At 45.1% G+C, this 25971-nt stretch overlaps 1 protein-coding gene across 1 annotated transcript in view; it reads right to left on the bottom strand.

Annotated features, from left to right (window-relative positions):
• LOC138818487 (cAMP-dependent protein kinase type II-alpha regulatory subunit) overlaps positions 1–21899 on the bottom strand; it is a 46638-nt gene extending 24739 nt beyond the window's left edge. Inside the window, exons 1-2 of the mRNA XM_070009406.1 lie at positions 21259–21899; positions 5990–6025 (exon numbers count right to left, since the gene is read on the bottom strand). Coding sequence (XP_069865507.1) covers positions 5990–6025; positions 21259–21511 — 289 coding nt within the window. The 5' untranslated portion in view covers positions 21512–21899. The remainder of the gene's footprint in view (positions 1–5989; positions 6026–21258) is intronic.
• Between the last annotated feature and the right edge of the window lie 4072 nt (positions 21900–25971).

Here is a 25971-nt window from a genome sequence, read left to right as displayed (position 1 = left end):
CCTAAACCTTCAGCGTAGCTAGACTAATTCTTAGCTGCTCAGTGGTAGCTAAGAATTTTAAAACAAGGGCTGGGAATGTGGCTTAGTGGTATAGTGCTTGCCTAGAATGCAGGAAGCACTGGGTTCGATTCCTCAGTACCAACTAAACAGATAAAACTGGAAGTGGTACTGTGGCCCAAGTGGTAGGGTGCTAGCCTTGAGCAAAAGAGGCTCAGTAATAGCACCCAGGCCCTGAGTTCAAGCCCAGGGCTGGCAAAAAAAAAAAAACAACACAAAAACTTCCAGGAAATAGAAATAGATGGGTACATGAGTATTATACTTTGTCTACCTTGGTTTAAAAGGTTGAAAATTTAAAAGGCTGAAAATTAGCTGGCAGTATGGGTAGTGGTAAAGTGCCTAGAAAGTACAAGGTCCAGAATTCAAACACTAATATCACTAAAAAAAAAAAAAAAAAAAAAAAAGGTTAAAAAAATTAAAGCTTAGCTGAGCGCCAGTAGCTCACACCTGTAAACCTAGCTAATCAGGAGGCTGAGATCTGAAGATCACGGTTCAAAACCAGCCTGGGCAGGAAAGTCTGTGAGCCTCTTATCTCCAATTAACTGCAAGAAAACCAGAAGTGGCACTGTGGCCCAAGTGGTAGAGTGCTTGCCTTGAAATGAAGAGAGCAGAGACAGCACCTAGGCCCAGAGTTCAAGCCCCACAACTGACAAAAATAAATAAATAAATAAAATTGAATAAAATCTTATGGTGGGTGCTGGTGGCTCATGCTTATAATCCTAGGTATTGGGGAAGCTGAGATCTGAGGATTGTGGTTCAAAGCCAGCCTGAGTAGGAAATTCCATGACACTCTGACCTATCTCCAATTAACCACCAGAAAACCAGAAGTAGAACTGTGGCTCAAGTGGTAGAACACTATCCTTGAGTGGAAAAAGCTCAAGGATAGCACCCAGGCCCTCAGTTCAAGCCTGACAACCGACCAAAAAAAAAAAAAAAAGAGAGAGAGAGAGTGCTCTTGGGTTTGATATCCAGTACCACCCCCCCCCACACACACACACAAAATGAAAGTAATTTTTTGTTTTTGTTTTTTTGGACAGTCCTGGGCTTCTTTTGCTCAAGGCCAGCACTGTATCTCTTGAGCCACAGTGCCACTTCTGGTTTTTTCTGTGTATGTGGTACTGAGGAATTGAACCCAGGGCTTCAGGCATGCTAAGCAAGCACTCTACCACTAAGCTACATTCCCAGCCCAACAGTAGTTATTTTTATTAAAATCATTAACATGGAGCCATGTGCGGTGGCTGAACCAGTAGGATCATGAGATTGGGACTAGGCTGGACTGTATCTCATGAAACTATGTCTCAAAAAAGGTATTAAAACATTTATTAAGAGCCAGGCACCAGTGGCTTAGCCTTTAATCCTAGCTACTCAGGAGGCTGAGATCTGAGGATTGCAGTTCAAAGCCAGCCTGTGCAGGCAAGTCCATGAGATTCTTATCTCCAATAAATCACTCAGAAAACAGGAAGGGATGCAGTGGCTCAAGTGGTAGAGCACTAGCCTTGAGCTGGAGAGCTGAGGGATAGAAGTCAGGCCCAGAGTTCAACTCCCACAACCAACAACAACAACTACAAATTATTGGGACTAGAAGTATATCTCAGTTGTAGAATGAGCCTAACAAGCTCAAGGTCCTGATTTCAAACCCCAGTTCCAAATTTTAAAAAAAGCTTGTGGGGCTGGTAAGGTGGCTCAGTGGTAGAGCGCTTGCCTTGCATGCATGAGGCTCTGGGTCCGATTCCACATAAGCAGCCACAAGTGGTGCTGTGGCTCAAGTGGTAGAGCGCTCGCCTTGAGCTGAAGAGCTGAGGGACAGCACCCAGGCCCAGAGTTCAGGCCCTGCGACCAACCAAAAAAAAAAAAAAGTTTATATTTTTGGAAAGACATTATGCCTTAATTCTCTTCCAAAAATGGTTCTGAATTTACTTCTCTTTTCTAGTTCTTTCTCTTTTTTTCCCTTATGGTAATAACACTTAATATGAGCTCCACCTTCATTACTTCCTAACACAGTACTGTATTGTTCTTCTTGCATAACCGAAACTTTATACCTGCTGAACAGCCACTCCCCAATTTCCCTTCCCACCAGTCCCTAGCAACCACCATTCTACTCTCCTAACTCTATGAGTTTGACTATTTTAGTTACTTGGTTTTTGCAGTGCTGGGGATCAAACCCAGGAGACTGTACACAAAAGCAAATGTTTTAGCATGGAACTATAACCCCAGTCCCTTGACTGTTTATAGAGACCCCACACAAATGTAAATTTGTCCTGTCACAGGCTTTATTTCATTTAGTTTAATGTCCTTTTAACCCTAACCTTTTTTGAACTTTCTCACTTCCTTCTGTCCTCCTCCTCTGTTCCCACCCAACTTATCTACTTCCTCTTGGTCCTGGTCCCAATTACTTCCCTCATTTTCTTTCCTTTCTTTTTTAATGTTGGAGACTGAACCCAGCACCTCACGCATGCTAGCTTATTTGACAATTAAGCTACTTTTGTAGCTACAAATCTCTTTTTTTAATTTTTTTTTTTTTTTGCCAGTCCTGGAGCTTGAACTCAGGGCCTGGGCACTGTCCCTGAGTTTCTTTTGCTTAAGGCTAGCACTCTACCACTTGAGCCACAGTACCTGTTCCAGCTTTTTCTGTTCATGGGATACTGGGAAATCGAACCCAGGGTTTCATGCATTCTAGGCAAGCACTCTACCACTAAGCCACATTCCTAGCCCCCCAAATCCTTTTTTTTTCTTTTTTGCCAGTCCTGGGGCTTGAACTCAGGGCCTGGGCACTGTCCCTGAGCTTCTTTTGCTCAAGGCTAGCGCTCTACCACTTGAGCCATACTATCACTTCTGGCCTTTTCTATTCATATGGTACTGAGGAATCAAACCAATAACTTCATGCATGCTAGGCAAGCACTCTATCACTAAGCCAAATTCCCAGCCCCCAAACCTATTTTTTAAGTGCCTACTTGATTCTTGCCCCAATAATTCTGCACTCTTGTCTCTGTAGATATTACCTGAAGAAGGGCTAAATGATCCTCTAAAGACCTCAAGAAATTCCAGGCATGGTGGTACATACCTGTAATGACAGGACTTGGGAGGCTGAGGCAGGAGGAGCATGAGTTCAGGCCAACATATGCTACAAAGAGAGAATCTGGCTCCAAAAGTTAAAAATCTTCTAAAAAAAAAAAAAATTCGCCGGGCGCTGGTGGCTCACGCCTGTAATCCTAGCTACTCAGGAGGCTGAGATCTGAGGATCGCGGTTCAAAGCCAGCCCGGGCAGGAGAGACCGTGAGACTCCTATCTCCAATAAACCACCAGAAAACCGGAAGTGGCGCTGTAGCTCAAGTGGTAGAGCGCTCGCCTTGAGCTGAAGAGCTGAGGGACAGCGCCCAAGCCCAGAGTTCAAACCCCACGACCGACAAAAAAAAAAAAAAAAAAAAAAAAAAATTGCGCCATCTTAAGATACTCAAGACCTACTGAAAATGAAGATTTAAGCAAGCAACACGGTGCCTTAAGGAAAGTTATTTTGCTTTTTCCTCCAGCAGATGTCACTAGGGAGCAATGTCGTATCATACAAAAGGACAACAGGTTATCTGGCACAATTTCTTCCTCTGTGTGTGTGGGGTGCATGAGCACATGCATTGGTCCTGGGACTTGAACTCAGGCCTTCTGTCCCTAGGGTTTTGTGCTCAAGGCTAGTGCTCTACCATTTGAGCCACAGCTCCATTTCCAACTTGCAGCTTTTTTTTTTTTTTTTGGTCGGTTGTGGGGCTTGAACTCTGGGCTTGGGTGCTATCCCTGTGCTCTTCAGCTCAACCGCCACTTCAGGTTTTCTAGCGGTTTATTGGAGATAAGAGTCCCATGGACTTTCCTGCCTGGGCTGGCTTTGAACCTTGATCCTCAGATCTCAGCTTCCTGAGTAGCTAGGATTACAGGCGTGAGCCACTGGCACCCAGCTTTATTTTTATTTTTTTTTTTGGAAATAAGAGTGTCACACATTTTTCTGCCTGGGCTGGATCCTCAGATCTGAGTAGCTAGTGAGTAGCTAGGATTACAGGCATGAGCCACCTGTGCCTGGCTGCTTCCAAAAATTTAATTGATATTTGGAGATACTTTTATACAGAAATGTGAATCATTACACTTTACTCATTTCTACAAATAAATGAGCACAGATCTTGGTCAGGTCCTGAAGCCCTGTGCTATTCTACCAGCCCCCACAGACAGCAGACACAGCTTGGATCCATTAGTCAGCTAAGGGTGCCTAAACAAAATACCACAGATCAGTTGACATGAAGATAAGAAATTCACTTATTCACAGTTCTGGGGCTGATAGTCCACAATTAAAAAACCAACAGGTTTTGGTGTTTCCAGGAGCTAGCAAAAACTAGCTTGCTTTCTGTGTCCTCACATTTTGCTATCTCTTTAAGGACAGTAGTCCTAATTGCATTAAGACCTCCATTCTTCCTTTTTTTTTTTTTTTTTCCCCCCCAGTCCTTGGGCTTAAACTCAGGGCCTGGGCGCTATCTCTGAGCTTCTTTTGCTCAAGGTTAGCTCTGAGGAACTGAACACAGGGCTTCACGCATGCTAGGTAAGCACTCTACCACTAAGCCACATTCCCAGCCCCACTCTTCTCTATTTTCATTTCACCTTCTTTCCTCCCCTCCCCCCGCCCCCAGTCATGGGGCCTGGGCACTGTCCCTGCACCTCTTTGTGCTCAAGGCTAGTACTTTACCCTTTATCACTTGAGACACACACAGTGCCACTTTCAGCTTTTTCTGAGCAGCTTATTGGAGTTAAGAGTCTCACAAGACTTTGCTACCTGGGCTGGCTTCCAACCACAATCCTCAGCTCTCAGCCTTCTGAGTAGTCCAGTGTCTTTAATCATTTTTTTGCTCAAGGCTAATGCTCTACTACTTTAACCGTGTCGTGCGAGAGAGGCATTCATAGGGTACTTTTCTTCTGACAGCCTTGTCTAAGATGATCTCTAAAGCGAGACATAGAACAAGCTGAAGTAATATTCAGTCTGACCAGAGAATGCCAGTATTACCACTATATAACTGAGGAAACAATTCAAATGGCTTTAAATGGCAGAGAAGCTAATGCAGCATAATTTCAAATATCAAAAATACTTACAGCCGGGCGCTGGTGGCTCACGCCTGTAATCCTAGCTACTCAGGAGGCTGAGATCTGAGGATTGCGGTTCAAAGCCAGCCCGGGCAGGAGAGACCGTGAGACTCCTATCTCCAATAAACCACCAGAAAACCGGAAGTGGCGCTGTAGCTCAAGTGGTAGAGCGCTCGCCTTGAGCTGAAGAGCTGAGAGACAGTGCCCAGGCCCACAGTTCAAGCCCCACGGCCGACAAAAAAAAAAAAAAAAATACAAAAAAATTGCTTTCATTTGCCGTGTGAGGTTAAAATGTGTTTGTGACTTTAAGTATCACTATCCCACAATACTGTGAAATTTATATAATCACTTAATTAAAAAAATTATTTTAAAAATTGCTTTCATGGCTGGGAATGTGGCTTAGTGGTAGAGTGCTTGCCTAGCATGAAGCTCTGGGTTCGATTCCTCAGTACCACATACACAGAAAAAGCCATAAATAGTCTGTGGCTCAAGTGGTAGAATGTTAGTCTTGAGCAAAAGAAGCTCAGGGACAGTATCTGGGCCCTGAGTTCTGGGCAAAAAAAAAAAATTGCTTTCAGAGGAAATTTTATAATTTTAAACATTAATAATAATGACAAGTGGAAAAGCAAAGACTTTATGTATAATATAAACTTTGTACAGATATTCTCCAAACTTAAAATGAAAACAAAATGAAGAAATCACAGGTGATTTTCCTTTTAGCACAAGACCGATAATACTATTTTTTGAGATGAGTTTATTTTCACTTAAAATTTCTTATTGTAAAATAGCTTAAAAGCTGTATGTTATAAAAGAGAAAACATACCTGATACTCGTCTATTAAATCTGGTAGGAATTGGAACTGCAAAAAGAAAAAAAAAAGGCAACATTTAGTCATTATTAAATCACAATTCCACCACCACCACCCTCTTTTTTTATTTGCCAATCCTGGGGCTTAAACTCAGGGCCTGGGCACTGTTCTTTTTTTTTTTTTTAAATATACTACCTTTATTTTTTTTTTTCTGGAGGGGGGGGTCCAGTCGTGGGGCTTGAACTCTGGGCCTGGGCACTGTCCGTCAGCTCTTCAGCTCAAGGCTAGCACTCTACCACTTGAGCCACAGTGCCACTTCTGGCTTTTTTCTTTTTGCTTATGTGGTGCTGAGGAATCGAACCCAGGGCCTCATACAAGGCAAGTACTCTACCACTGAGCCACCTTCCCAGCCCTGGGCACTGTTCTTGAGCTTCTTTTACTCAAGGCAAGCACTCTACCACTTGAGCCACACCACCACTTCAGCCTTTTTTGAGTAGTTAATTGGAGCTGAGAGTCTCACAGACTTTCCTAATCAAGCTGGCTTTGAACCATAATCCTCAGATCTCAACCTCTTGAGTAACTAGGATTACAGGTGTGAGCTACCAGCACTGTTGTAAAATTCATTTTTTAAAAACCTTATAATTTTAATGTACTTAAGTTGGGTTAACTTTACTTCATGTTCTAATTTGTAAAATTCCAAATGAATAAGAAGTGTTCCAAGTTTACTATAATATCAAGTAATAAAAAATTTCTCTTTAAGCTGGGTGCCAGTGGCTCACACCTGTAATCCTAGCTACACAGAAGTCTGAGACCTGAGGATCATGGTTTAAAGCCAGCTCAATTAGGAAAGTCTATGAGACTCATCTCTAAAAAACAAACCACCAGAAAAATGGAAATGGTGATGTGGCTCAAGTGGTAGAGGGGTAGCCTTGAGCAGATGAGCTCAGAGACAGTGCCCAGGCCCAGAGTTCAAGCCCCATGACCACCAACAACAAAAAATTTCTTTAGCATCTATCATCACTTCTATTTGATAGTAATTTAATGAGTATTAACTCAGTAAGATTAAAAATAATCATTTTTACTTTCTCAGATATGGGTGGGTTTTCTCCAGTCTTGGTCAATATATGTATCAAATAAACTTACCACTGATCTTTATGTTGGAAAATAATTTCTTACCTCTCTCTCATTTTTTTTTAATCTGTTGTGGGGTTTGAACTCAGGACCTGAGTGTTATCCCTAAGCTTTTTTACTCAAGGCTAGTTCTCTACCACTGTGAGCCACAGCTTTACTTCTGGTTTCCTGGTGGTTAACTGAAGATAAGAGTCTCACAGACTTTCCTGCCAGAGCTGGTAATCCTCAGATCTTAGCCTCCTGAGTAGCTAGATTACAGGTGTGAGCCAGTGCCCAGCTTGAAATGGTAATTTTAAAAGACACAATATTCAAAAGAGACCTCATTCAATCTATAAATAAAGGTTTTGTCATAGGTTCTAAAATTATAAAATGTCAGCATTACAAAGTATCTATGAAGTCATCCAGTCTGGCTATGTAGCAAGCAGGCCTCCATTCACATGGCAGCTCTAACTGATGTCACCAGTCCACCTGACTCATCCTGGACTCATCTTTCACTACTTACATCTACTTCATTAACAAATCCATCTGCTCTCCCTCCCACTTCCTCTTGAATCTATCTTCCTCCATTCTCTATTGTTAGTCTAGTCAGAAGCACATCATTTTTTGCCAGTCTTCCCACTGCCAATCTTGCCCTACAATAATCTATAGTCATCAGAGTAATCTTAGCATTTAAGAGGACAATTTGACAGTCTCTGTCAAAATTTTTCTTTTCTTTGCTTTTCTCTTTCTCTTTTCTTTTTCTTTTTTTTTTTTTTTTGTCGATCATAGAGCTTGAACTCTGGGCCTGAGTGCTGTCCCTCAGCTCTTCAGCACAAGGCGAGTGCTCTACCACTTGAGCTACAGGGCACTTTCAGTTTTCTGGTGGTTTATTGGAGATAAGAGTTTCACAGACTTTCCTGCCCGGGCTGGCTTTGAACCGAGATCCTCAGATCTCAGCCTCCTGAGTAGCTAGGATTACAGGTGTGAACCACTGGCACCCAGCTTTCTGTCAAAATTTCTAAGTATTAACTGCCTTTAACCCAGGAATAATTTTACTTCTAGGAATACGTGCTAAGCAAAACTCACATGTGTATATTCACATATACACACACTGAAAGAAACACACACACACATACATACATATATATATGGCTATGTACGTGTACTATCACTATACATATAAAAATGTATACTTAGGTAAATGTATATCTACCATGATTGCTAACATATTGTATGGAATAGCAAAAAAGCTTAACAAAAATTGTCTAGAATAAATTAAAGAATGTTGGTCCAGTTGGGTACTAGTGGTCATGACTATAGGAATACCTAGCTACTCAGGAGGCTGAGATCTGCAGATCCTGGTTCAAAGCCAGCTCAGGCAGGAAAGTCCATGAGACTCTTATCTCCAATTAACAACCAGAAAACTGGAAGTGGAGCTGTGGCTCAAACTGGTAGAACACAGGCCTTGAGCAAAGGATGCTTAGAGCCAGTGCCCAGGCCCTGAGTTCAAGCTCCCTGACACCCCCCCTCCAAAAAAAAAGTTGGTGCAGCTAGATTGTACACATCTATGCAGCCATTAAAATGGATACAGTAAGCTGGATGACTGGCTCACATCAGTAATCCTAACTACTGAGAGAGTTGAGCCCAGGAAGATTGTGGTTCTAGGTCAGTTTAAGAAAAACAGTTTGAGCCGGGCGCTGGTGGCTCACGCCTGTAATCCTAGCTACTCAGGAGGCTGAGATCTGAGGATCACGGTTCAAAGCCAGCCCGGGCAGGAAAGACTGTGAGACTCCTATCTCCGATAAACCCCCAGAAAACCGGAAGTGGCGCTGTAGCTCAAGTGGTAGAGCGCTCGCCTTGAGCTGAAGAGCTGAGGGACAGCGCCCAGGCCCAGAGTTCAAGCCCCACGACCGACAAAAAAAAAAAAAAAAAAAAAAAAAAAAAGAAAAACAGTTTGAAAAAGAAAAAAAAGAAGAAAAACAGTTTGGGGGCTGGGAATGTGGCTCAGTGGTAGAGCGCTTGCCTTGCATGCCTGAGGCCCTGGGTTCAATTCCTCAGCACCACATAAGCAAAAAAAAAAAGAAAGAAAGAAAGAAAGAAAAAAAGCCAGAAGTAGAAGAGTGGCGCTGTGGCTCAAGTGGTAGGGTCAGTGCCCAGGCCCAGAGTTCAGGCCCCACGACCGGACCCCCCCCCCAAAAAAAAAAAAAAAGAAAGAAAGAAAAACAGTTTGTAGACTCCATCTCAATACTATAAGGAAAGTGTGGTGGTGTGTACCCATCAACTTAGCTATTACAGAAAGCATAAGAAGATTACAGTCCAGATGGGAGCTTAAGCAAAAAGAAAAAGTCTATGTCAAAATAATCAGTGCACTGGGCTTGCATGCATGAGGCCCTGGGTTTGATTCCTCAGCACCACATAAGCAAAAAGAAAAAAGCCGGAAGTGGCGCTGTGGCTCAAGTGGTAGAGTGCTAGCCTTGAGCTGAAGGGCTGAGGGACAGCGCCCAGGCCCAGAGTTCAGGCCCCATGACCGGACCCCCCCCAAAAAATAATAATCAGTGCAGGCGGGGAGAAGGTGGCTCAGTGGTAGAGTACTAGCCTTGAGCTGAAGAGCTCAGGGACAGTGCCCAGGCGCAGAGTTCAGGTCCCACAACCGACAAAAAAAATTGGAAGAATGGCTCAATAGTAGAGCACTTGCCTAGCAAGCATGAGGCACTGAGTTCAAGCCACTGTAATGTCTGCCCTCTCCCTGCCCACCACCAAAAACAAAAACAAAAACAAAAACAGAATGCCATAAACCTATAGAAACTGATATGGGAATGACCTTCGAGATACACTGGTATCTGAAAGCTGCTATCAGTTAAAAAGCTACAAATATTTTTTTTTTCCGGTGGTACAGGGAATTGAACTCAGGGCCTTGCATTTTCTGGGAAGGTACTCTACAACTTGAGCCATGCTTCCAGCCCTTTTGCTTATTTTTTGAATAGTATCTCACACTTTTTGCCTATGGCCAGCCTGGTACTTGATCCACCTATTTACACTTCCCATGCAGCTGAAATGTCAGGTGTAAACCATCACACCTAGCTTTAGTAGTTGAGAAGTCTTTCAAACTTCTGTCCAGGCTAGCCTCAAACTGTGATCCTCCTCCCACCTATATCTCCTGTTTGACAATGTCATGAAACTCCTTTTCCTACTGACCCTCCACTGCTAAACCCTCCACAGGCTTACTTTAAAGGACTATTATTTAGAATTTTCTGTCACACATTTAACCTCCTCCCCCCAAATACCAGGACTTAAACTCAGGACTTCAAGCTTGCTTGGCTTGCTTGCTAGACTGGTGCTCTAATCCTTGAGTCATGTCTCCAGCTTGGCTTTCTTTTTTTGTGCCATTCCTGGGCTTGAACTCAGGCTCTGGACGCTGTCCCTGAGCTTTTCTGTTCAAGGCTAGCACCTGAGCCACAGCTCTACTTCAAGCTTTTTAGTGGTTAAATCTTATGGACTTAAGAGAATCTTCTCATATACTTTCCTGACCATGTTGGTTTCAAACTGCAATCCTCAGATCTCATCCTCCTGAATAGCTAGGATTATAGGTGTGAGCCACTGGGGTAAGCCTTAGCTTTTTGCTGGTTATTTTTGAACTTCGATCCCCTGGATCACGGCTTCCGAAGAAGCTAGGATTACAGGCATGAGCCTCTAGTGCCTTTAGGCCTTACCTAAAGCTTAATAAATCAATAGCAAACTCTATCAAGATAGCAAAGAACAGTTAATTGTGGAGATAAAAATACAATAATAATAAAATGTATGTGCCAGGACCTGATGTAAACACTTTATAGGTATTAAGCCAATTAGTTCTTTTTTTTTTGGGGGGGGGGTCCAGTCGTGGGGCCTGAACTCTGGGCCTGGGCGCTGTCCCTCAGCTCTTCAGCTCAAGGCTAGCACTCTACCACTTGAGTCACAGTGCCACTTCTGGCTTTTTTCTTTTTGCTTATGTGGTGCTGAGGAATCGAATCCAGGGCTTTATGCATGCAAGGCAAGCTCTCTACCACTGAGCTACCTTCCCAGCCCCCAATTAGTTCTTTGGGGGATGGAACTGGCATTTTGAACTCAGGGCCTTCTGTTTACTAGGCCTTGTGCTTGCTAGTAGGGAGGTGCTCTACTATGTTAGCCATGACCCCAGCCCTTTTTGCGTCTTGTTATTTTTCAAATAGGGTCCGAAGCTAACATATATAGCTGATGTCTTAGGGAATTAGGATTTGTTTTCTTGGACTTTCACTTAAGATAAGCTATGTATACTGAGAGATTTAAGAAACCTGGGTCTCTGAATGAGCATGTGCAACTCCAGCTATTTCTTTGGGTTGTGAACTGAGTTAGACAGCAAAAACAGAAATACAACTGACATTCAACAACCTAAATCATGATACTTATGGGTTAATTATAATTCATAAGTAAAAATTCATGAGTTCATACTAATATATATTTACAAATAGCAATACATTATAGATATATACTATATATTAGATATTAATGATACATACTAATACATAAATGTACTTATATATATGTAACAGAATCGATATGTAGGTAAGAAAAGAAAGCTCTTCCTTACAATAGACTTTCAGCCAATAAATACGAAGTGCTGGAATTTTGAAAATTACTATTTGGTGTCAGAGTGGCAACTCATGCCTATAATCCCAGCTACTTGTGTGGGGAGGGGAGCTGATAGTAGGGTCTCATGTAAGGCCTGCATGGGGAAAATGTAGTGAGAACCTGTCTCAAACAACAAGATGGGTGTAGTGGTACACACTTGTAATCCCAGATGTGTAGAAGATATGGTTAGAAGGATGAGAATCTGAGACCAGCTAAGGCAAAAAAGCAAAAAGTAACTAAAACAAAAAAGGGACAGTATGTGGTTCATTGTCTAGCATATTAAAGTTCCTGGCTTGAGTTCCCTGTACTGACAAAAAAAAAATTACTCTTTGTCAAATATTACAGTGAATAAGTAATTGTTTAAGGCAAGAATCACCAGCAGGCACCACAATTAGTATGAAGAGAAACAGGAATTTCATGGTATCTAATAAATATTACTACTAATGGAATTAACCTGCAAAATAATCTACTGATTACATAGTATCTTTTTTTTTTTTTTTTTTGGTTGGGGGAGTTGGTTGTAGGGCTTGATCTCAGGGTCTGCGCACGGTGCCTGAGCTCTTTTGCTCAAGGCTTGTGCTCTACCACTTTGGACCAGTAATCCACTTTCAGTTGTCTGGTGGTTAACTGGAGATAAGAGTCTCACAAGGACTTTTCTGTCCAGGCTGGCTTTGCACCACAATCCTCAGATCTCAGCCTCCTGAGTAGCTAGGATGACAGGTGTGAGCCACCTGTGACCAGCTATTGTAATAGTACTTTAGAGAAACCAGGCAGACAGAGTCTTAACTAAACGATCAGAGTTATCCTCATCAGTAATGAGACAAATAAGACAAGTGCTAGTAGTTCATGCCTGTAATTCCTAGCTAGCTACTCAGGAGGCTGAGAGCTGAGGATCCCAGTTTGAAGTTGGCCTGGGCAGGAAAGTCTGTGAGACTCTTATCTCTAATTAATTATCAAAAAGATGGAAGGAGAGCTGTGGCATGGCTTACGTAGTAGTACACTAGCCTTGAGCATTTTTATGCTTTTGCTCAGGGACAGTGCCTAGGCCCTGAGTTCAAAACCCAGGACCTGCACAAAAAAATAAAAATAAAAATAAAAAGAACAGGTAAGGTCTATGAAGAACAATGCAGGGCTGGGAATGTGGCCTAGTGGTAGAGTGCTTGTCTAGCATGCATGAAAAACCCTGGGTTCGATTCCTCAGTACCACATACACAGAAAAAGCCAGAAGAGGGCTGGGAAGGTGGCTCAGTGGTAGAGTGATTGCCTTGCATGCAAGAGGCCCTGGGTTCAATTCCTCAGCACCACATAAGCAGAAAAAGCCAGAAGTGGCACTGTGGCTCAAGTGGTAGAGTGCTAGCCTTGAACTGAAGAGCTGAGGGACAGCACCCAGGCCCAGAGCTCAGGCCCCATGACTGGCAAAAAAAAAAAAAAGAAAAAGCCAGAAGAAGAGCTGTGGCTCAAGTAGTAGAGTGCTAGCCTTGAGCAAAACAAGCTCAGGGACAGTGCCCAGGCCCCTGAGTTCAAGCCCCAGGACTGAAAGAAAAAAAAAAAAAAAGAACAACAATGCAAAGAAGAGACTGTTAAAGATCACAAAATGTACTGGGGGAGGGGAGGGAAAGATCATTCACTATCAGAAAAACTGAAACCTCAAATACAATGTTGCTAATGACTACCAGGAAAAACAAAATTTGAATGTCTTTCTCATGCTTTTAATCATTTACAACATGTGCCTGGGTTCTGTCTAATCTTTCCAGGTTCATGTTCTGAATTTATTTATTTATTTATTTATTTATTATTTTAGCAGTCCTGGGGCTTGAACTCAGGGCCTGGGCACTGTCCCTGAGCTTCTTTTGCTCGAGGCTAGCATTCTACCAGTTGAGCCACACTGCCACTTCCAGCTTTTTTTTTTTTTTCTGTTTATGTAATACTGAGGAATTGAACCCAGGGCTTCAAGCACACTAGGCAAGCACTCTACCACTAAGTCACATTCCCAACCCATGACATACTTTAAAACGAGGTGTCATGTACGTCATCTGTAGACCCTTTGCTTCTCACTCTATTCTTTCCCTGGAAGATTTCAATCCTACCCATATTATCTCTCACTCTCCTTAATACTTCTCACCTAGACCTTTCCTGTGAAGAGAAATAGACAGGAAAGTTTAATTTCCTGCTTGCAAACTCTCATCTCAGAGACCTCAAACCCCCATGTCTGAAACCAAATTCATGATCTTCTCCATCCTTCCTCAAGCTAAAAGCTTCCTATGTCACTAAACTTCTTTAGTGTTTTCAAACAGCTGTCAATCCAAAAGCACAGGCCTGAAATGCAAATTTCCTCTTTGACTCTAGTCTCCTACACATCCCTTTATCCAACTGTACCTTCTCTACCTGTCCTCAATCCATTTTGGATATCTTCTCCCCCAACCCATGCAAACATTATTTCAAACCTTACAGAAACAACAGCCTCTCCCCACAAGTCCTGGGGCTTGAACTCAGGACCTGGGCACTGTCCCTGAGCTTCTTTTGCACAAGGCTAGCACTCTACCAACTTGAGCCACAGCACTCACTCCTGGCTTTTTCTGTGTATGTGGTACTGAGGAATCAAACCAAGGGCTTCATGCATTCTAGGCAAGCACTCTACCACTAAGCCACCTTCCCAACCCCAACAACAGCCTCTTAATTGATTGGTTACCTATACCATCTCTAGGCTTTCTCTAACCCTTTCCCTACAATCTGCAAAAGTGATCTTTCTAATCAGATCTCATCATTCTACATCCTAAAGTTTAAAATTCTTGGCTAAGTGCTGGTGGCTCATGCCTGGAATCCTAGCTACTCAGGAGGCTGATCTGAGGATCAAGGTTCAAAGCCACCCTGGACAGGAAAGTCTGTAAGACTCTTAATCTCCAATTAACCACCAGAAAACTGGAATTGGCTCTGTGGCTCGAGTGGTAGAGCACTGGCCTTGAGCTGAAGAGCTGAGGGACAGTGCCCAGGCCCAGAGTTCAAGCCCCACAACCAACCATGTAACAACAACAACAACAAATTCAGTAACTTTGTCCCAAGTTTTATGAGGATAGTGACAAAACTATCATGTTCTCCTCCATCATCTCTGTATTGGACTAGTCATTCTGGCCTTATTTTTGGAGGTCTAAAACTTGAACTTGGTATCTGATGCTTTCATTCATTGGCAGGTGCGCTACCAATTGAACCATGCCTCCAATCCCTCTGGCCTTTTTCTTGTTCCATGTCATTTCAAAGTCTTCTAGCAGGTACTTCTCACCACCTTGCCGAGTTAACTCCTAAGGCAGCCTTTGACATAGTGGTTACTTCTTTTGTCCACCTCTTTGGGGAAGCATTAGTAACTTCCTGATAAGGTAATATTTCTATGACAGGTATTGAGAAAATCAAATGTTTCTTTCCTATTTTTAAAAATTTATTTATTTTTTGCCGTTCCTGGGGTTGAACTCCAGGCCTGGGCACTGTCCCTGAGCCTCTTTGTGCTCAAGGCTACTACTTGAGCCACAGCATCACTTCTAGCTTTTTCTGAGTAGTTTACTGGAGATAAGAGTTTCACAGACTTTCCTTCTTGGCCTGGCTTTGAACCATGATCTTCAGATCTCAGCCTCCTGAGTAGCTAGGATTACAGGGGAGAGCTACCAGTACCTGGCTTCCTTTCCTATTTTATTTACATTTGGCTTATGTAGTATGAAGGAATCCAACCCAGGGCCTGATGCATGCTAGGCAAGCATTCTACTACTAAGCCACATTCCCAACCCTCCTTTCCTATTTTAAAACACTAGGAAAATAGTTGTATTGTTTAAGGTATTAGTAGCAATGTTTTTCACTTTTTCAGATGTTCAGTATAGATGTAACTTTTTCCCCAATCTTTTTCTTTTCTCTATCTTATCTAGTTAACCACAAAAAAAAAAAAAAAAAGCCAGGCATAGAACTTGGCCCAAGTGGTAGATGGCTAGCCTTCAGCAAAAAAGCTCAGGGACAGTGCCAAAGCCTATGGTTCAAGTACCAGGACACACACACACACACACACACACACACACACACACACACACACACACACACACACACACACACACACACACACACACACACACACACACACACACACACACACACACACACACACACACACACACACAGCCAAAAATGCCAAAATGCCCTGGGGACTAGGAATGTAGCTCTGTATTGGGGTACCTGTCTAAAATGCCCTGGTTTAATTTCTAATACCATAAAAAAAAATTAGCTTGAAGCCGGGCGCTAGTGGCTCACACCTGTAATCCTAGCTACTCAGGAGGCTGAGATCTGAGGATCGCGGTTCAAAGCCAGCCCGGGCAGAAGAGACCGTGAGACTCCTATCTCCAATAAACCACCAGAAAACCGGAAGTGGCGCTGTATCTCAAGTGGTAGAGCGCTCGCCTTGAGCTGAAGAGCTGAGGGACAGCGCCCAGGCCCAGAGTTCAAGCCCTACGACCGACAAAATAAATAAATAAATAATTAGCTTGGGCTGGGATGGTGGCTTAGTGGTAGAGTGCTTGTCTAGCATGCATGAAGTACTGGGTTCAATTTCCTCAGTACCACATCAACAGAAAAAAAACAAAACAAAACAAAACCAAACCAGAAGTGGCATTGTAGTTCAAGTGGTGGAGTTGCTAGCCTTGAACAAAAGAAGCTCAGGGACAGTGCCCTGAGTTAAAGCCCCAAGACTGGCCAAAAAAAAAAAAAAAAATAGCCGGGTGCTGGTGGCTCACGCCTGTAATCCTAGCTACTCAGGAGGCTGAGATCTGAGGATCGCAGTTCAAAGCCAGCCCGGGCAAGAAAGACCATGAGACTCCTATCTCCAATAAACCACCAGAAAACCGGAAGTGGTGCTGTAGCTCAAGTGGTAGAGCGCTCGCCTTGAGCTGAAGAGCTGAGGGACAGTGCCCAAGCCCAGAGTTCAAGCCCCACGACCGACAAAAAAAAAAAAAAATAGCAATGAAGAAACAAAAATGCCCTATTATTGACTTCCCTTAACCCTTATAATTGCTTCTGCTTTCTGACCTTATGAATTTGCTATTTTAGGTATCCTCTAAATAAAATCATTTGTATTTGTCTTTTGTGTCTGACTTGTTTCATTTAGCATATTCTCAGTGTTAAAACATCATCTATGTTGGAGTCTGTGTTGGAATTCCATTCCTAGGACAAGTGGTAGTGGCTGCCTAGTACTTGGATTGTTTCCATCTTTTTGGTTCTTGTCAATGTTGCTTCAATAACATTGTTATACAAGTCCCTGACTCCCTCCTTCCACTTTTTTTCGGAATGTACTTAGGAATGCCAATTTTTCCACCATAGTAATTCTATGTTTAACTTTTTCAGGAACAACTAAATTCTTTTCCACAATTGCTAGACATTTTACATTCCCAGGAGCAATGTACAAGGGATTCAATTTCTTCACATCCTAGTTCTTTTTGTTGTTGTTATTGTTTTGTGTGTTTTGTCAGTTGCAGGACTTAAACTTGGGGCCTGGGCGCTGTCCCTCAGCTCTCCAGCTCAAGGCTAGTGCTCCACAGCACCACTTCCGTTTTCTGGTGGTTAATTGTAGATAAGAGTCTCATGGACTTTCCTGCCAGGACTGGCTTTGAACCTTGATGCTCAGATCTCAGCCTCCTGAGGAGCTAGGATCACAGGCAGGAGAGCCACCAGCACCCAGTGGTAGAGTTCTTGAAATAAAGCTTTTTAAAAACATGATTATCCCTGGGAGACAGCTGTTATTGTTCTCATTTGAAAGATAAGAAAATCTGAAATCAAACAGGTTTGACAACCTGTCCTTGACCACAAAGCAAAACTGTGGCAGAGATCTAGGAAATAACTCCTAATTTCTTCCAAACTAATAATATTACATATAATAAGTTGTGGGAAACAAAAGAGCAATTTCTGTCTTAGCATGCATAAACTTTTGTTTGTTTTTGTTTGTTTTTTTGGGTTCGGTCATGGGGCCTGAACTCTGGGCCTGGGCACTGTCCCTCAGCTCTTCAGCTCAAGGCTAGCGTTCTACCACTTGAGCCACAGTGCCACTTCCGGCTTTTTTCTTTTTGCTTATGTGGTGCTGAGGAATCGAACCCAGGGCCTCTGGCATGCAAGGCATGCGCTCTACCACTGAGCCACCTTCCCAGGCCCCCATAAACTTAGAAACACTGTCTGGCATATTAACTCCTCCTCAGCTGTTGAGGCCAGACCACGTTTAACTCAGAATGTTTGTTTAGTTTTTTTCTTAATTATGAGCTAGTAATATTGAGACTCAAGCATTGTCTCTCTTGTGTTCTCATTGCTATTGTAAATTTTGGCTCTTTAAGAATAAGAAAATTTGGGTGGGGGTGGGGGTGGGAGATGGGAAGGAATAGGAAGGGGAAACAAAGGAGGAGGCAACAATGCTTGATAAGAAATGTACTCATTACCTTGCCCATGTAATTGTAACCCCTCTGTACGGTATTTTCACAATTAAAAAAAGAAAAAAAGAAAATTCTTGCCGGGCGCCGGTGGCTCACACCTGTAAACCTAGCTACTCAGGAGGCTGAGATTTGAGGATCAAGGTTCAAAGCCAGCCCAGGCAGAAAAGTCTGTGAGATTCATCTCCAATTAAACACTAGAAAACTGGAAGTGGTGCTGTGGCTTAAGTGGTAGAGCGCTCCCCTTGAGCTGAAGAGTGCAGGGATAGCGCCCAAGCCCAGAGTTCAAGCCCCACAACCGACAAAAAAAAAAAAAAAAGAATAAGAAAATTCTTGGCTAAGAATGTGGCTTAGTGGTAGAATGCTTGCCTAGCATGCATGAAGCCCAGGATTCAATTCCTCAGTACCATATACACAGAATAAGTAGGAAGTGGTGCTGTGGCTCAAGTGATAAAGTGCTAGCCTTGAGCAAAAGCAGCTCAGGGACAGTGTCCAGGCTCTGAGTTCAAGCCCCAGGACTGGCAAAAAAAAAAAGAAGAAGAAAAAGAAAAAGAAAATTCTTAGCCAGGTGCCAGTGGCTCATACCTATAATCCTAGCAACTCAAGAGGCTAAGATCTGAGGATTGCTGTTCAAAGCCAGCCCAGGCAGGAAAGTCCAAGAGACTTTTTGTTGTTGTTGTTGGTCATGGGGCTTGAACTCTGGGCTTGGGCACTGTCCCTGCGCTCTTCAGCTCAAGGCCAGTGCTCTACCACTTGAGCCACAGTGCCACTTCCTGTTTTCTGGTGATTTATTGGAGATAAGAGTCTCAGGGACTTTCCTGTTCGGGCTGGCTTTGAACCTTGATCCTCAGATCTCAGCTTCCTGAGGAGCTAGGATTACAGGTGTGGGCCACCAGCACCCGGCTTCTGAGAGACTCATCTCCAATTAACCACCAGAAAACCAGAAGTGATGCTGTGGCTCAAGTGGCAGAGCACTATCCTTGGCTGAAGAGCTCAGGGACAGCACCCAGGCTCATATTTTAAACCCCAGGTCTGACAAAAAATAAAAAATAAAGAAAATTCTCCAATTGTTGAATTGACAAGTATATGAGGAAGTGATCAAGAAAATGAAATTGCTGGCTAAGAATGTGCTTTGTGGTAGAGTACTTGCCTAGCATGCATGAAGCCCTAGCATTCCTCAGTATCACATAAAGAGAAAAAGCTGTAAAGTGGCTCTGTGGCTCAAGTACTAACTAGAACACTAGCCTTGAACAAAAGCAGCTCATGGACAGTGCACAGGCCCCAGGACTGACAAAAAAAGAAAACAAAAGAAAATGAAATTGCTTCTCCACATCCTTGCTGGGGGGGGGGGGGCAGGGGCAGGGTAGAGAGACAGAGAGAGACAGAGAGAGAGAGAGAGAGAGAGAGAGAGAGAGAGAGAGAGTGTGTGTGTAGTACTGGGGCTGTAACTCAAGACCTGAGCACTGTCCTTTCCCTTTTATGCTCAAGGCTAATGCTCTACCACTTGAGTCACAGCTCCACTTTTGGCTTTTTGGTGGCTAATTGGCAATAAGAGTCTCTAGGACTTGCTGGGCGCCAGTGGCTCATGCCTGTAATCCTAGCTACTCAGGAGGCTGAGATCTGAGGATTGTGGTTCAAAGCCAGCCCGGGAAGGAAAGTCCTTGAGATTCTTATCTCCAATAAACCACCAGAAAACCAGAAATTACGCTGTGGCTCAAGTGGTAGAGCGCTCGCCTTGAGCTGAAGAGCACAGGGACAGAGCCCAAGCCCAGAGTTCAAAGAGTTCAAGCCCCACGACCAACCAAAAAAAAAAAAAAAAAAGTCTCTAGGACTTTCCTGCCTGAGCTAGCTTCAAACCCTGATCTTCCTATCTTAGCCTCCTGAGTAGCTACGATTACGGTGATGAGCCACCGAGCACCGAGCTCATATCCTTGCTTAAATCAGATGTATAAAGTGCTGTTTTTTTACTTGCAACCCACACACTACGCAAGATAGCACTTATCTTCACCTAATTTGATTCCACTGACTTAACCAAATTTATGAATAGCTATCATTAGCATATATATTATATATACTATTCATATATAAATCTATCACCTATATATATACTATCTCATATATATGTGTATATCTACTGTCTCATATATATATATATATATATATATATACTATCTCATATACACACATATACATATATAATCACTATATACGCTGATGAGAGCTGTTCATTGCTATTCATTCCCAGGAACCATATTTTAAGAAACCAACCTAAGTAGGCATAGAAGTGATCTGACTGCAATACACTTTGAAATACTTCAGGCCAAAGGGGAGGAAAAGAATAGAGATGAGCCATTTATGCCTAATATTGACAACTGTTGAATGTAGGTGACAGCAGACAGGGTTTGTCTTCATCATTTGGTCTCTGCTTTGAAGTTTTTCACACTTTCAAAAAAAAAAAAAAAAACTCCCCCCTTCCCTCCAAACCATGAATTCCTTTCCCACCAAAGTTAGCAAGTCATTTGTACGCGAATGTTCTGGTCCTTGGGGAAGGAAAGCCAGGGAAAGGGGACAAGGGATCTATATAGGAGTGGTGAACAAGGGATCTATCTAGTGGTGGAGAAGGACAAGGGAATCTTAACAGTGTTTAGGGTGACCTAAACACCTCTCAGCACCCCCCCCTCTGCACTACCATGCCAATCAAGAGGATGAACCCCACACAGACCATTGGGGTGCATGCACTCCCGGGCTTGGCGGGGTGAGGGGTTAGGTGGGGAGGGGGGGGAATCTCTGTGCTCCATTTGGAAATGGCATCTACCGGGGGGGGGGGCTCTTAAGTGGAAACCCCACAAACTCTGCCAAGGGAGCTCACAGCAGGGCCTGTGACACGATCCCCGGAAGGAGGTGGGGGGGGATCCCCACATCCCTGGTAGCTCAGCACCCCGAGACCCCTTTGGTCTCCATAGTTGATCGCTGATCCGCTCTCCCCCCCCCTCCCCACATACATATATACCCATACCCCCCCCATTACCCGCCCCCTTCGCCCCCCCCACCCCCCCACCCCCCAGGCCGGCTGGTCGGCCAACCTCTTACCGTCCAAGATCTCGTCGTCCTCCGATTCACTCTCCCCGTTCTCGTCGGCGGCCGGGGAGGACTCGGGCTCGGGCGTCTGCAGACCCAAGGCGGTGGCGGTGAGCGGGACGCAAGTCTGCGCGCGGGCCTCGCGCAGGCGGGTGAAGTAGTCCACGGCGAAGTCCACCAGGTCGGGCGGCTGCTTCCGCAGCACCTCCACGGTGTAGCCCTGCAGCAGCTCCGTGAGCCCCGGCGGGATGTGAATATGGCTCATCCCGGCGGCGGCGGTGGTGGTGGTGGGAGAAGAAAAGACCGGCGGGTAGGTAGGTGGGTAGGTGGGTGGGGTCCGGGCTCCCCGGCGTCTCCCTCACGCCCGCCCGGCCTCTTCTCACTTGGCGCCCGCCCGCGAGTTTTTTTTTTTTCTTTTTTTTTTTTTCCTCTCCTCACACACACACACGCGCGCGCGCGCGCGGCCGCGCGAACGCGGGTGCGCGCGCAGCCCGGCTTCGGCCTTCTTCGCGTGGAGCGTCGGTCTTGAGAGCCCGGGGTGGGGTGGAGGGGGGGGGGATTGGGGAGTGGCGGGAGAGTGGTGGTCTTGTGTTTCCGTTTAAACTATCACGGCCAGCTTGGCGCCGCCACTGCTGTCACCCGGCCGCCGCCGCTGCCGCCACCGCCGCCCGCCGCCCGCCGCCACCGCTGCCGCCGCCGCCGCCGCCGCCGCCGCCGCGGGGACCCACGGGCAGGCGAAGCTGGACGGGCGGGGCGCGGGCGCCTGGGTTGTGACGCACGCGGCCGCGGGCGTGCGCGTCCCCGTCGGTTCACCGGCCTCCAGTGCGCGTGCGCCGCCGCGCTGAGCGCGCGCCTCCTAGCGCGTTGTCCTCTGGCTCTTCTTCGTGGACCAGGGGGTATTACAAATGAGTGGCCAACCTGCCTTCTTCTTGCCTGGCCACGTCTGTCTGTCTGTCTGTCTGTCTGTCTGTCTGTCTTTTCTTTCTTGTCAGTCGTGGGTCTTGAACTCTGGGCCTGGGCGCTGTCCCTCAGCTCTTCAGCTCAAGGCCGGTGCTCTACCACTTGAACCACTGCGCCACTTCCGGTTTTCTGGTGGTTTACTGGAGATAAGAGTCTCAGGGACTTTCCTATTCAGGCTGGCTTTGAACCTTGATCCTCAAAGCTCAGCCTCCTGAATAGCTAGGATTAGAGGATTGAGCCACCAGAGCCTGGCCCTTTTTTTTTTTTTTGTCGGCCCTGGGGCTTGAACTCAGGGCCTGAGCGCTGTCCCTGAGCTTCTTTTGCTCAAGGCTAGCGCTCTACCACGTGAGCCACAGCTCACCTTCTCACTTTCTAGTGGTTAATTGAAGATGAGTCCCACAGCCTTTCTTGCCAAGGGTGGCTTTGAACCACGATCCTCAGATCTCAGCCTCTTGAGTAGTTACGATTACCCAGTGTTTGGCTTCACATGTTCTTTCAAAACACAGAACACCAGGGAGACAGAAACATAAGATCTCCATAGGAACTATGGTTCCTGCTCAGTTAAAGGATCCCCAAATTCAGGACCTGCCCAGACTAGAAGAAAGCATCACTGCAAGAGCCAAAGCTAGGGCTGGGAAGGTGGCTCAGTGGTAGAGCGCTTGCCTTGCATGCCAGAGGCCCTGGGTTCGATTCCTCAGTACCACATAAGCAAAAAGAAAAAAGCTGGAAGTGGCGCTGTGACTCAAGTGGTAGAGCGCTAGCCTTGAGCTGAACAGCTGAGGGACAGTGCCCAGGCCCAGAGTTCAGGCCCCACGACCGGACCCCCCCCAAAAAAAAAAAAAGAGCCAAAGCTACTCAGGAGGCTGAGATCTGAGGATTGCGATTCAAAGCTGGCCAGGCAAGAAAGTAAGACATCTCCAATAAACCACTAGAAAACCAGAAGTGGTGCTGTAGCTCAAGTGGTAGAGCGCTAGCTTTAAGCATCAACAAGATGGTAATTTAGGAGTTTGGAGAACAATAACCTTGAAAGACCAAGCACCCGGAACCAAATGTGCATACACTGGTAAATGGGCATGCTGTCCAGAGTAGAAACGTTTATTATTGTCTGATCCTCCTTTTACTCCTGCCAGGATCACAAGGTCTAGACCAGAACATCCCTTCTTCTCCCCCACTTTCTACCCTGGGCTCTGAGCCAGCACTGCTGGATGAACAGACCATAAGGCGCTATTATCCTTTGCCTCGGGAAAGGACATAGGTGAACTGGAGAAACCAGGCTAATCCCAAACTCCCTCCCCTCCCCTTACCAGATTGGATGTCCCCTCTTTTGTGTGTGTGTGTGCGCATGCGTGCAACGTGTGAGCACCCAGTATTGTGGCTTGAACTCAAACTTGCTCTCATTTGGTTTATTCTGCTCAAGGCGGGTTCTCTACCACTGGAGCTATAGCTCCACTTTTTCTCACCAAATAGGAATGGAATGGGGTAGGTAAGAATCTTCCTGGGAAGAACAAATGATAGCTTAAGTGCCAAAGACCCAATGGGGCACAGAATCCAGTTCTCTTTTTCCCCTGCCAGCAATATGATTGGATATAGGCCTGGGAACCTAAAGGACATTTGGAATAGTTAAGCACCACCTGGTAATTACTCAGTATTAATTAAAATCTTCACTAGTGTCTCTCATATGGGTTTGGCACACCCCCGGAGCTCAGTGCTGCTGGGAACTGAGCTGCTAGTAGCAGGAGCACCTCATTGTCTCTGGTTCAGAAGCAAGACCAGGCTCTAGGCTAAATAGGCCTGTGATTATAAATAGTGTCTCTTGAGACAAGTTCTTTGATGGGAGAGAGTTTGGGACCATTAATTTTGTGAGGGGAGAGGCAGAATGGAGATGGAGTGTATTAGTATTTGCACACAATTTGGAGAAGGTTTACTGATTGAAGAAGGCAAATTCATGACTCCTTAGTTTTCCCATGTTGTCAGATTTTTCAAGTTTTAGATGGGGGTGGGGTAGGCAGCTGAGTAATTAGGATTCTGACATCAATTATAAAACAGAAAAGCTACTCCAGGGCGATTGACAAAGGCGGAGGTGGGCAGGTTCTTCAGTGCAACTGATTCCCATTGACTTTTGTAAAGTGCCCCACTGCGCAGTCTTTCACCCATTAAGCAAACAGCACTCAAAAGGCAACCCAGGCTAGGAAGGTGGCATAGTGGTAGAGTACTTTCCTTGCATACATGAGGCCCTGGGTTCAATTCCTCAGTACCACATACACAGAAAAAGCAAGAATTGGCACAAGCCTTGAGCAAAACTCAGGACAGTTCCCAGGTCCTGAGTTCAAGCCCTAGGACTGGCAAACAAGGGGGAAGACAATCTAGGAGCCGGGCACTTGTGGTTCATGCCTATAATCCTAGCTACACAGACAGGAGGCTGAAATCTGAGGACCATGGTTGGAAGCCACCCCAGACAGAAAAGTCCATGAGACTCTCATCTCCAGAAAAGTACTTAGAAAAGCCAGAGGTGGTGCTGTGGCTCAAGTGGTAGAGTGTTAGCCTTGAGCAAAAGAAGTCTGGGACATTGCTGTAGTTCAAGCCCCAGGACTGGCGCATGCACACACACACACACACACACACACACACACACACACACACACACACACACACACTTAAGGCAACCTGGCTGGGTGCTGGTGGCACACACCTAGAATTGTAGTTACTTTGAAAGCTAAGATCGAGAGGCTCACAGTTCAAAGCCAGCCTAGGGAACAAAGTCTGCAAGACTATAGACCTCCAAAATAAAAGTTGGGGTGGAAGCGTGGCACATATGGTAGAGCACCAGTTGTGATCAAGCAAACTGAGTGAGCAAATCCCAGTACCACTCAAAATAAGTAAAGGGTATCCCAGCCAGATATGGAAGCAATTACCTATAATCCCTGCTATTCAGGAGAATGAAGTGGGAAGATCACTTTAGGACATGAGATTTTGTTTTGTGGGTCATGGGGCTTGAACTCAGGGCCTGGGCACTGACTCTGAGCTTTTGTGCTTAAGGTTAGTGCTCTACCACTTTGAAGTACATTTTCACTTCTGGTTTTCTGGTGGTTCACTGGAGATGACTCTCACAGGCTGGGCACCAGTGGCTCACACCTATAATCCTAGCTACTCAGGAGGCTGAGATCTGAGGATCATGGTTCAAAGCCAGCCCAGGCAGGAAAGTCTGTGAGAATCATCTCTAGTAAAACACTAGAAAACTGGAAGTGGTGCTGTGGCTCAAGCGGTAGAGTGCTCACCTTGAGCTGAAGAGCTGAGGGACAGTGCCCAGGCCCAGAGTTCAAGCCCCATGACCGACAAAAAAAAAGTCTCATGGATATTCCTGCCTGGCCTGAACTGTGATCCTCAGATCTCAGCCTCCTGAGTACTTGGATTGCAGGCATAAGCCATGGGTGCCCAGCCACCCATATATCTTAGAAGCAATGAAGATCAGAGAAATCAGCAGTCCTATACCTATTTCTCACCTTACACAATCTCAGGGTAAGTTTAACAAGCCAGCCTTAAAAGCCAGCCCAGGCAGGGAAGCCCTTGAGACTCATCTCCAATGAACCACTAGAAAACCAGAAGTGGCACTATGGCTCAAAGTGGTAGAGCGTTAGCCTTGAGCAAAAGAGCTCAGGGGCAGGGCCTGAGCCCTGAATTCAAGCACCATGACCAATTGAAAAAGAAAAAAAAAAGCCAGCTTCTAGGCCCAACCTGGCTATTATCATCGTTTGGTCCCCAAAGCAA

Source organism: Dipodomys merriami, unplaced genomic scaffold (genome assembly GCF_024711535.1).
Source record: "Dipodomys merriami isolate MVZ:Mamm:240054 unplaced genomic scaffold, mDipMer1.0.p SCAF_767, whole genome shotgun sequence".
NCBI lineage: Eukaryota > Metazoa > Chordata > Mammalia > Rodentia > Heteromyidae > Dipodomys > Dipodomys merriami.
This window is presented reverse-complemented; position numbering and strand designations above follow the sequence as displayed.